The sequence below is a fragment of the Pangasianodon hypophthalmus genome, chromosome 4 (genome assembly GCF_027358585.1).
Source record: "Pangasianodon hypophthalmus isolate fPanHyp1 chromosome 4, fPanHyp1.pri, whole genome shotgun sequence".
Classification (NCBI taxonomy): domain Eukaryota; kingdom Metazoa; phylum Chordata; class Actinopteri; order Siluriformes; family Pangasiidae; genus Pangasianodon; species Pangasianodon hypophthalmus.
The window spans coordinates 28,574,229-28,587,156 of NC_069713.1; the positions used below are offsets into that span (position 1 = coordinate 28,574,229).

At 33.6% G+C, this 12,928-nt stretch overlaps 1 protein-coding gene across 2 annotated transcripts in view; it reads right to left on the minus strand.

Moving 5' to 3' along the window:
- Positions 1-12,928, minus strand: part of dpp6b (dipeptidyl-peptidase 6b) — a 141,564-nt gene that overhangs the window by 109,580 nt on the left and 19,056 nt on the right. The window contains exon 1 of one of the 2 annotated variants that reach the window (XM_026936534.3): positions 1,525-2,390. The exons of the other annotated variant lie outside the window; for it this stretch is intronic. Coding sequence (XP_026792335.3) covers positions 1,525-1,686 — 162 coding nt within the window. The 5' untranslated portion in view covers positions 1,687-2,390. Of the gene's footprint in view, positions 1-1,524; positions 2,391-12,928 lie in introns of those variants that run through there. 2 annotated transcript variants of the gene reach the window in all.

Below are 12,928 nucleotides of genomic sequence, written 5' to 3' on the forward strand. Positions count from 1 at the left end.
GATCACATGACGTTTTCACCAAGAACAAATTAGTGTTTAACGCGTTGTCTAGCGGACAGTCCACATATCTCATGTGTCTGGTAGTAAGCGAAAATCGACTGGAGCACAGAGAACATTTGGTAATTAACATACGGGACATTAGACACGTCAACATTTGTCACCCTGCAGTCAGCTCGTCTTCAGTCAAGCCGAAAGAAAAGTAGCAGCCTGGTGAGTTTCTTTATTTATAGTTGAATGGTCATGAATGGTGATTGATTCACTGGTCATTCCTCTGCCATAAAAGTAAACTGAGGCAATTTTGCTGAAATCTATAAATCAGAAATCCTATTTAGAACCATTTTGAGTTCCATACATCGTAACAGCGGCGCTTTCTGACCAAAATGAATCACCACTGGTTAACATATTCACCTGTTCTGTCAATACTCTGAGAAATAACTATTCCCTTTAGCCCTTATCCCTCAAAATGTAATGAAATGTTACGAAATTATTTATGAACATCGTGAAACTGGTGTTTGATTAAATGTAGCCTGATGTATAATTAATTGCTGCTTGGCCATTATTACTAAATTATTCTTCACTCCTATAAATAATAAATGTATATGTACACACGAAAAATGATTCCTGGGCTTCGTTAACATTCTGCTATTTATTTATTTACTTATTTATTTATTCATCCATTCAATCTAGACCACAACATACAAGTAAGATTTTAAATAATATGTAAAATTCACCTCCAGACTGCTGGTTAACAATTTTTATACATTTAGCCACACCCACAAAACACCATAAAAGGCAAAATGACAACTAAACGGTGAAAGAACGCCTCCTAAGCTTGACGTGCGCTAAATCCGGGCACTATTACTTTTTTCGTAATTGAATGGCTAGTCTTATTCGTCCTAATTTCAAGTCATTATTATGAAGCGAGAGAATGTTCACTAAAAACTGGGTGCGTAATTGAACTAAATAAGCGATTTAAAATTGACAGCGTAATCCGTTTATGAAATCGCAGTCACTCATCGACAATCCTACGATCCGAACCCGAACAATCGAGTCTCACACAGTCAGGAGCGAAACATAGGATACGAACATTCTTTCTGAATTTTCATGAACAGCTACTGCTGGTGGAAATGCTCCTGTGACCAATTTACGAATAAATTAGTTCGTAAACAGCGTAATAATTTTAAATAATAATGTTTAAAAAAAGCGATGAAAAATTGGAATTTGAGCAAACCTGAAAAAATCAAGTAAAAATAAATTATATTTACAAAGTAATTAAAAATCTGTGGGGAAAAAAAATCTGAATCACTTTTTAGCTACATGAAGTGTGTGAATAAGGTGATGAGGTGAATCAGGTGTGTGTGTGTGTGTGTGTGTGTGTGTGTGCGCAATGAGAAAGAGTAAAACACACTCTTGGAAGTGGATCACTGCACCACTATGACACATGGAGGCGACTTGTATATCCGTATTTTCTTTCTTTCTTTCTTTGTTTTGTTTTGTTTTGAAGGAAAAAGCGGAAACTCTTACGTCCTCGTCCTCGCGCGCGGTCCCGCGGCGGCGCTCGGGCCGGGGCTCAGGACTCTTGGTCGCCTTCTCGCGCGCACCGAGCAGACGGCTGGCCTCCGGGGGACCGGGGAAGGATGCACTGGTGTTGATTTTCCCCGTGAACCTCTGGTACAGAGAAGCCATGAGTGCAAGTGTGTGTGTATGTGTGTGTGGAAAAAATGCAACTGAAAAACCCGCTAGTGCATTTCAACTGTTGTTGTTGCTGTCTCTCTTTCTCTCTCTCTCTCTCTGACCGAATGCACGCGGAGGGATGCTGTTTAATTCATGCAATGCTGTTTTTCCCCTCAATATCCAATCACTCGAGTATCGGACACTATCCTATCCAAGTCTCTGCTTAAGATTCAGTGCACGTTGCTCATCTCATCTCAGAGTCTTCTCTCTCATGCACATGCACAGTATTTTCCAGCACACACACACACACACAGAGCAGTGTTTGATGTTTGATCCGCGATTAAAAAAAAAAAAAAAAAATAGGATTGAGGGAATGATGTCCTTCTGGTCCCTGCAAGTGAAGAGAGAGAGGATGTCCAGATGCAGGCAGGCGACGCGACGTGCATGAGAAGTGAGCTCGAGCCCTGATCTCCTGATTCCTGCTCCGTGATCCCTCACACACTGCTAAAGAAGCACAGTACCACTGCGGGGAGATCACACACTCACACACACTCTCATACACACACACACTCACACGCACGCGCGCGCGAGGTCTAATCTAATCTGAGTGCTGGATCATCAGGATCTTGTCTCGGCGTCGCAGGATGCTCGGTGTGTCAGCTCTCTCCCAGACCCTGCTCCTGTCTCACTTCTGGAGCTGAAGGTTGAAGTTACTGCAGGAAGATGTGAAGAGCTGCAGCGCCGCCCGGCGGCCAAACACCAGCCTGTGTGCTGTAGTTGAACTCACTGCTATATTTCTTTAGGAATAAAGAGTTTGGCTGCTGAGAAAAAAGATCTGAATCTAAATTTTGTACTGATAGCTGAATGATGTGCTACCTACTCAGCCCATGGAGGAACGTTTACAAAAGAAAAAACAAAACAAAAACATACATAATAAAAAATAATCACAAGATTCGTTTTTCTGAAAGAAAACGAGATAGTAAGTGGTGCGCATGCGAAAATTACCTTAAACATTACATCACGTCCTTCTTTCAGAAACATAAAGCTCATGAAAATTTACAAAAAAAAATTCTCACAAGATTTGCAAAAAAAAAAAACACAAACAAACAAACAAACAAAAAACATACATACTAAAAAAATTCCTGAAAATGGAAAATGATTTTGTGCACACATGGAAATTTGATTTTTCTTCCTAAAAGAAAATGAGATAGTAAGTGGTGAGCACATGGTAATTTTAAAAAAAAAATCTCATGAGATTTGCAGAAAAAAAAAAACAAAAAAAAAATGTTTTAATAAAATAAAATAAAATAAAATTCCTGATAATTATCCCATGCGTACATGGAAATTTCCATGATTTTTCTTCCTAAAAGAAAATGAGATAGTAAGTGGTGAGCACATGGTAATTACCTAAAAAAAAAAAAAATTACATCATTTTTTTTTTTGCAGAAAAAAAATCTCATGAAAATTTACAAAAACAAATTGACAGCATATGAGGTAATTTTCTGTTCTCACAAGATTAAAAAAAATAAATGGACATGGTGTAACATTTTCTTTTAGGTAATTATCACATGTTCACCACTTACTTTACTATCTCATTTTCTTTCAGGAAGAAAAGTCTCGTGATTACAACAAATTTGTACAGAGCCTCTGAAGGGACCTTTGCAAAGAAAAACAAAAAACAAACAAATGGAATATGGACATACATGGAATTTCCATATAATTTTTCTTCCTAAAAGAAAATGAGATAGTAATTGGTGAGCATCAGATAATTACCTAAAAAAATTTCATCATGTTTTTATTTCAGAAAAAAAAAATCTCATGAAAATTTACAAAAAAAATTTGATGGCACATGAGGTAATTTTCTGTTCTCATAAGATTTTTTTTAAAATAAATAGACATGGTGTAATGTTTTATTTAAGGTAATTATCACACGTTCACCACTTACTTTACTATCTCATTTTCTTTCAGAAAAAAATCTTGTGAATATGACAAATTTGTATGATACCTTTGCAAAATAAACAAACAAACAAAAAACCCTCCAAAAAAATTCCTGAAAATGGAAAATTATCTTGTGTACACATGGAAATTTCCATACGATTTTTCTTCCAAAAAGAAAACAAGATAGTAAGTGGTGAGCATGTGGCAATTACCTAAAAAAAATGACATCATTTTCTTCTTTCAGAAACAAAAAATCTCATGAAAATTTACAAAAAAAATATTGAAAGTACATGAGCTAATTTTCAGCTCTCACAAGATTTGAAAAAAAAAAAAGCAACATAATACTAAAAAAATTTCCTGAAAATGGAAAATTATCTCGTGCACACATGGAAATTTCCATATGATTTTTCTTCCTAAAAGAAAATGAGATAGTAAGCATGTGGTGAGCATGTGGTAATTGAAAAAAAAAAAATGTCCTTTTCTTTCAGGAAAAAAAATGTGAAAACAGAAAATTACCTCATGTACGCGCGATAATTTTTTTTTTGTATGTATGTTTTTTATTTATTTATTTTTACTGATTTTTCTTTTTTGTAAAGGTGCCTTCAGGGGCTCTGTAAATTTCTGCATATGCACAAGAAATTTTATCTTTATTTCCATTTTATTTTTATTTATTTTGTCCTGATGTCTGAATGTTGCTGGTGGTAAGTGTCATGTTTCTTTAAAAATAAGATTTTTTATGTCATGCATAGATTCATAACATAACATAGCATAACATGGGGAGGGCGTTAATACTTACGCAAGGCATAATATGTACCCCGTGTTAATTCTGTTGAAAGTGTATTATAACACTAATAAAAGAATTTTGTGGATTTGTTGCTTGTACATTAAATCGTGGGCCTGGCAGAGAAATCACAGCTCTGGAAACACGCGGTCACGTCGTCACGTGCTGGTGGGAACACATCACTGGAATTGTACTGCTATAAAATTTCAACTGATGGCTGGAGTTAATGAGACAGAACATTGCTAAGAGGGAAAAAGAACGAAAGAAAGAAGCTGAACACGCTGTTTAAACTCGAAAAGTCCTCTGGTGGGTTTCATAACTACAGTAGCTCCTGTTCTCACGTAGCAGCTATAAACAGTCGATCCCTCACCAGTCTCTCTTTTTTCTCTCTTTCAAAATAAACTGCAGCTTGTCTTCTTACTCGTCTGTCCTGAAGATTTACAGCTTTACCTCTGCCTGTTACAAAGCACTGAAACTGGAGACTCCTTCCATACATGTTCAATAAACAACAGAAAACTTCACCATATGGATGATAACATTCTTAATATGTTTATGTGGAGCGTCCTCCGTAAACGTCACCCCGTGAATGAGCTGTTACTATAGAAAGAAAGAAAGAAAGAGAGAGAGAGAGAGAGAGAGAGAAAGAAAGAAAAAGAGAGAGAGAAATAAAGAAATAGGAAGAAGCAAGAAAGAGATCAAGAGAGAAAGATGCAAGAAAAGAGCAAGAAAAGCAAAAAAGGGTGAGATTTTCAAGAAAGGAAAAGCAAGATAAAGAAAAAAAGAAGAAATGAAGAAAAAAGGAAAATGAAATAGAGAAATAGAAAAAAAATCAAGAAAAATAAATTCAATCTGTTTATGTGGAGCATCCGCTGTACACATCCTTGTGAATGAGCTGTTACTATGGAAACGATAACGTATCAGAATGAGTGCATTAATATAAACCTGCACTACTGTCAGAGCTGCTGTTATAGAAAGTTAATCAACACCTTCTGACCAATCAGAATCCAGAATTCATCAGCGCTGTGGTTTAATGCAAAGCTACCTGATGTAGAATAAACAACACTATCCGCTAAAAGTCTATTATTGTGTTCATTTACAGTGTAGCTAGCAATGATGCTGTCTTTTTTAGCAACTCGTTTACTTTTAAGCTTATATCAGAATTTTTTTTTTTTTTTTATTTTTTTTTTTTTTTATTAAATCCATTGTTATTTAAGAAAAGTTCACTTGACATTGTGATGCAGGTTCATGGTAAAGAAAATGACTGAACACCAAAGTGACTGATAAACACACAAAAAATGCACACAAAATTATAAATTTAAACACAAGATTAAATCCTGTAACCAACATCCCTCAACAACACACCGATATCTCAATATTTAATACTGTTTAGCAAATTCTGTTTAGAAATTGTTGTTCTCTGTTTGTATTTTTCCCCATCTTTTTCGTTTTTGTATTCATTCTTGTTTTGCTGTGCATTCACCAATTATTTTCTCTTTTTTCTCCTTTTATGCTTTTTATTTTAAACTTTTCTTCTGCTTTTTTGTAATTGTTTAAATTTTTTTAAATTATTATTATTAATTTTTTAAAATTATTTTATTCTAAATTTTTATTAAATAATTCAATTATTATTCAATCAATTGTTATTATTTAAAAAAATATTTTTTAAAAATTATTTATTTTCCTTTTCTTTTTTTCCTCTTGCTCTCCCTCTTTTAGAAGTGGCTTTAGTAGATGGTTAAAAATGTAGCGTTATATATTGCTAATGTATATAAAAACATTAAAACATCCTTCCAACTGAAGATTTTTGCTCCATCCCCCTTCAAAAAAAGAGTTTTTAAAAATAAAATCAAGAAAATGATTATTCTGTCTAAATAAAGCAACTTTAATAAAGAAACTAAAAAAAATCATTTTGTGGAAGTGAAGTAACTCTAAGAAGTTTTAAAAACACGATCAGATGCACGAAGGTTTCTTTTATCAACTTTTTAAAATTAAAGTTAATCTGGTAATAAAAGTTATGATGATTGATGACTTTGAAATCGTGTTGTGTGTGGATTCCCTCTCCTCCTCCTCCTTCCCCCATCCCTCCTCTCCTCCATTTTATAAACCAAACGACATAATAAACACTCGGGCGTCCCACAGGTATCCGCCGTAGGTCCGCTTTTATTTACGTTATACAAGCTTTTATTTGGACTGTACCATTTTAACACACACTACGTGCTCATCTTCACTGTGTCAGCTCTCTCCCAGACCCTGCTCCTGTCTCACTTCTGGAGCTGAAGGTTGAAGTTACTGCAGGAAGATGTGAAGAGCTGCAGCGCCGCCCGGCGGCCAAACACCAGCCTGTGTGCTGTAGTTGAACTCACTGCTATATTTCTTTAGGAATAAAGAGTTTGGCTGCTGAGAAAAAAGATCTGAATCTAAATTTTGTACTGATAGCTGAATGATGTGCTACCTACTCAGCCCATGGAGGAACGTTTACAAAAGAAAAAACAAAACAAAACAAAAACATACATAATAAAAAATAATCACAAGATTCGTTTTTCTGAAAGAAAACGAGATAGTAAGTGGTGCGCATGCGAAAATTACCTTAAACATTACATCACGTCCTTCTTTCAGAAACATAAAGCTCATGAAAATATTAAAAAAAAAATTCTCACAAGATTTGCAAAAAAAAAAAACACAAACAAACAAACAAACAAAAAACATACATACTAAAAAAATTCCTGAAAATGGAAAATGATTTTGTGCACACATGGAAATTTGATTTTTCTTCCTAAAAGGAAATGAGATAGTAAGTGGTGAGCACATGGTAATTTTAAAAAAAAAAAATCTCATGAGATTTGCAGAAAAAAAAAAACAAAAAAAAAATGTTTTAATAAAATAAAATAAAATAAAATTCCTGATAATTATCCCATGCGTACATGGAAATTTCCATGATTTTTCTTCCTAAAAGAAAATGAGATAGTAAGTGGTGAGCACATGGTAATTACCTAAAAAAAAAAAAATTACATCATGTTTTTTTTGTGCAGAAAAAAAATCTCATGAAAATTTACAAAAAAAAATTGACAGCATATGAGGTAATTTTCTGTTCTCACAAGATTAAAAAAAAATAAATGGACATGGTGTAACGTTTTCTTTTAGATAATTATCACATGTTCACCACTTACTTTACTATCTCATTTTCTTTCAGGAAGAAAAGTCTCGTGATTACCACAAATTTGTACAGAGCCTCTGAAGGGACCTTTGCAAAGAAAAACAAAAAACAAACAAATGGAATATGGACATACATGGAATTTCCATATAATTTTTCTTCCTAAAAGAAAATGAGATAGTAATTGGTGAGCATCAGATAATTACCTAAAAAAATTTCATCATGTTTTTATTTCAGAAAAAAAAAATCTCATGAAAATTTACAAAAAAAATTTGATGGCACATGAGGTAATTTTCTGTTCTCATAAGATGTTTTTTAAATAAATAGACATAGTGTAATGTTTTATTTAAGGTAATTATCACACGTTCACCACTTACTTTACTATCTCATTTTCTTTCAGAAAAATATCTTGTGAATAGGACAAATTTGTATGATACCTTTGTAAAATAAATAAATAAATAAACATACATACTAAAAAAAAAATTTCAAAAATGGAAAATTATCTCATTCACACATGGAAATTTCCATATGGTGTTTCTTCCTAAAAGAAAATGAGATAGTAATTGGTGAGCATGAGATAATTACCTAAAAAAATTACATCATCTTCTTCTTTCAGAAAAAAAATCTCATGAAAAGTAAAAAAAAATACTTTTTTGAAAGCACACTAGGTAATTTACTGTTCTCACAAGATTTTTTTTTTTAAATAAATGGACATGGTGTAATGTTTTCTTTGAGGTAATGATCACATATTCACCACTTACTTTACTAACTCATTTTCTTTCAGAAAAAAAATCTTGTGACTGCAACAAATTTGTATAGGACCTTTGCAAAAAAAACAAAAAACAAACATACAAAAAAAAAACCTCAAAAAAAAATTCCTGAAAATGGAAAATTATCTTGTGTACACATGAAAATTTCCATACGATTTTTCTTCCAAAAAGAAAACAAGATAGTAAGTGGTGAGCATGTGGTAATTACCTAAAAAAAATTACATCATTTTCTTCTTTCAGAAACAAAAAATCTCATGAAAATTTACAAAAAAAATATTGAAAGTACACGAGCTAATTTTCAGCTCTCACAAGATTTGAAAAAAAAAAGCAACATAATACTAAAAAAATTTCCTGAAAATGGAAAATTATCTCGTGCACACATGGAAATTTCCATATGATTTTTCTTCCTAAAAGAAAATGAGATAGTAAGCATGTGGTGAGCATGTGGTAATTGATCATTTAAAAAAAATTACACCATATCCTTTTCTTTCAGGAAAAAAAATGTGAAAACAGAAAATTACCTCATGTACACGCGATAATTTTTTTTTTGTATGTATGTTTTTTATTTATTTATTTTTACTGATTTTTCTTTTTTGTAAAGGTGCCTTCAGGGGCTCTGTAAATTTCTGCATATGCACAAGAAATTTTATCTTTATTTCCATTTTATCTTCATTTATTTTGTCCTGATGTCTGAATGTTGCTGGTGGTAAGTGTCATGTTTCTTTAAAAATAAGATTTTTTATGTCATGCATAGATTCATAACATATAATCTCAGTTAAGCCCATTTCAGTTTGTGATGTTACAAAATATGGAAAACGTGGGGAGGGCGTTAATACTTACGCAAGGCATAATATGTACCCCGTGTTAATTCTGTTGAAAGTGTATTATAACACTAATAAAAGAATTTTGTGGATTTGTTGCTTGTACATTAAATCATGGGCCTGGCAGAGAAATCACAGCTCTGGAAACACGCGGTCACGTCGTCACGTGCTGGTGGGAACACATCACTGGAATTGTACTGCTATAAAATTTCAACTGATGGCTGGAGTTAATGAGACAGAACATTGCTAAGAGGGAAAAAGAACGAAAGAAAGAAGCTGAACACGCTGTTTAAACTCGAAAAAGTCCTCTGGTGGGTTTCATAACTACAGTAGCTCCTGTTCTCACGTAGCAGCTATAAACAGTCGATCCCTCACCAGTCTCTCTTTTTTCTCTCTTTCAAAATAAACTGCAGCTTGTCTTCTTACTCGTCTGTCCTGAAGATTTACAGCTTTACCTCTGCCTGTTACAAAGCACTGAAACTGGAGACTCCTTCCATACATGTTCAATAAACAACAGAAAACTTCACAATATGGATGATAAGACACGTTTCTTAATATGTTTATGTGGAGCGTCCTCCGTACACGTCACCCCATGAATGAGCTGTTACTACAGAAAGAAAGAAAGAAAGAAAGAGAGAGAGAGAGAGAGAAAGAAAAAGAGAGAGAGAAATAAAGAAATAGGAAGAAGCAAGAAAGAGATCAAGAGAGAAAGATGCAAGAAAAGAGCAAGAAAAGCAAAAAAGGGTGAGATTTTCAAGAAAGGAAAAGCAAGATAAAGAAAAAAAGAAGAAATGAAGAAAAAAGGAAAATGAAATAGAGAAATAGAAAAAAAATCAAGAAAAATAAATTCAATCTGTTTATGTGGAGCATCCGCTGTACACATCCTTGTGAATGAGCTGTTACTATGGAAACGATAACGTATCAGAATGAGTGCATTAATATAAACCTGCACTACTGTCAGAGCTGCTGTTATAGAAAGTTAATCAACACCTTCTGACCAATCAGAATCCAGAATTCATCAGCGCTGTAGTTTAATGCAAAGCTACCTGATGTAGAATAAACAACACTATCCGCTAAAAGTCTATTATTCTGTTCATTTACAGAGTAGCTAGCAATGATGCTGTCTTTATTAGCAACTCGTTTAGTTTTAAGCTTATATCAGAATGTTTTTTTTTTTTTTAATTAAAATCCATTGTTATTTAAGAAAAGTTCACTTGACATTGTGATGCAGGTTCATGGTAAAGAAAATGACTGAACACCAAAGTGACTGATAAACACACAAAAAATGCACACAAAATTATAAATTTAAACACAAGATTAAATCCTGTAACCAACATCCCTCAACAACACACCGATATCTCAATATTTAATACTGTTTAGCAAATTCTGTTTAGAAATTGTTGTTCTCTGTTTGTATTTTTCCCCATCTTTTTCGTTTTTGTATTCATTCTTGTTTTGCTGTGCATTCACCAATTATTTTCTCTTTTTTCTCCTTTTATGCTTTTTATTTTAAACTTTTCTTCTGCTTTTTTGTAATTGTTTAAATTTTTTTAAATTATTATTATTAATTTTTTAAAATTATTTTATTCTAAATTTTTATTAAATAATTCAATTATTATTCAATCAATTGTTATTATTTAAAAAAATATTTTTTAAAAATTATTTATTTTCCTTTTTTTTTTTTCCTCTTGCTCTCCCTCTTTTAGAAGTGGCTTTAGTAGATGGTTAAAAATGTAGCGTTATATATTGCTAATGTATATAAAAACATTAAAACATCCTTCCAACTGAAGATTTTTGCTCCATCCCCCTTCAAAAAAAGAGTTTTTAAAAATAAAAACAAGAAAATGATTATTCTGTCTAAATAAAGCAACTTTAATAAAGAAACTAAAAAAAATCATTTTGTGGAAGTGAAGTAACTCTAAGAAGTTTTAAAAACACGATCAGATGCACGAAGGTTTCTTTTATCAACTTTTTAAAATTAAAGTTAATCTGGTAATAAAAGTTATGATGATTGATGACTTTGAAATCGTGTTGTGTGTGAATTCCCTCTCCTCCTCCTCCTCCCCCCATCCCTCCTCTCCTCCATTTTATAAACCAAACGACATAATAAACACTCGGGCGTCCCACAGGGATCCGCCGTAGGTCCGCTTTTATTTACGTTATACAAGCTTTTATTTGGACTGTACCATTTTAACACACACTACGTGCTCATCTTCACATTACTGAACTACTCTTCTCTATTTTATACACAAACACCAAGCAGCCATGATGATGGGATTCTTCTGAAAACAAGCTCCAGGGCTGGAGATGTCTTATGAAGCCCACGGTAATGTATAACAAACACTTCATTGTGTGTGTATGTGTGTGTGTGTGTGTGTGTGTGTTTGCTCATGAGTCATACCTAATGTATGCAGTTTCATCACATTTACAACACATTTCAGAACATTGCACCATATAGCGCCACAGAAAACACACACATCACACACACATCACACACACATCGTGCCATGGAGCTCGAATTGATTTGACCTTGATTTACAAATTGTTCAGAAAAATTGACCACCGCTGGTTAACAAAGGGGAATGAATATAAATCCATGGAGACTGTATCAAAATTCAATTACACACACCGAGCGCTGACCCTAATGCGACACCAGGCGAGTTGTGAAAACACACTCCTTATCATTCAATTACGCTCCGGCACTCAATTATAGCCGGGTTCGGCTGAGCCGCCGTGACAAACAACAGACGCTATTAAAATGCTCTGAAACAAGAGTACTTCAGTTTTTTATGGCACAAAGCCTGAACATAACCAGTTACTAAAATCTCGACAGCGCAGTTTCGCCAGCGGTGGGAAAAACGCTAAATTAGCTTAACTGCATCAAACTTATATCCCTAACTGAAATCGCAGGTTTATATTAATGCGCATGTTAAATGATTGTTAAATGATAACATACAGTACGTTATCGTTTCTATAGTAACAGCTCATTCACAGGGACGTGGATGGCGATGATCAACATACACGGATTAATGGTGATATGGTGACGTTTCCTGTCGTTTATGCAACATTTATGGAAGGAGTCTCCAGTGTCAGCGCTTTGTAACAGTCAGAGGTAAAGCAGTAACTTTAAGGTTGCTTTTTTTTTTACTTCAAGAGAGAGAAAAAGAAGAGGTTTATAGCTTTTATAACGCAACTGAGAACAGGAACTAACTCATTTTTTGGACATTCAACAACATTAAATATACCTTTAAACGGATAAAAAGTATGACGTGTCACTCTGTAATAAATAGAAAGCTGTGAAAAATAACAGAACCACACACAGTGTTTTATTTCTTCCATAATGATATAAAGAGGTTGCCAGACAACTTGCTTTTGCACTTTCTCTTAATAGGAAACACACAATGAAGAAAAATCTGGCTTTAAAAGAAACACTGAACATTTTCTCCATTTATAGTTACATTTAATGTTCTGCGAAACAAGTTAGTTCCTGTTCTCGCTTACGTTATGGCAGCTATAAACAGTTTCCTCACCAGCCTCTCTTCTTTCTCTAGCAAAAATATCACAAGCACTGACACTGGAGACTCCTTCTCATTCATATATCATTGTATTAATTTTTTATTTTATTTTTTAATCTCTTGTCTCTTGCTTTTATGTTCCATCATATCACATTTGACAGCAAAGAAATAAAACGTGATTTTCGTCTTCAGTCCGCATTTTCTATCCCTGACTGCTTTTTTGTGTTGGTCTAGATGATATTGAAAAACCTCGCGTTGGATAAATGTACTCAAGAAAA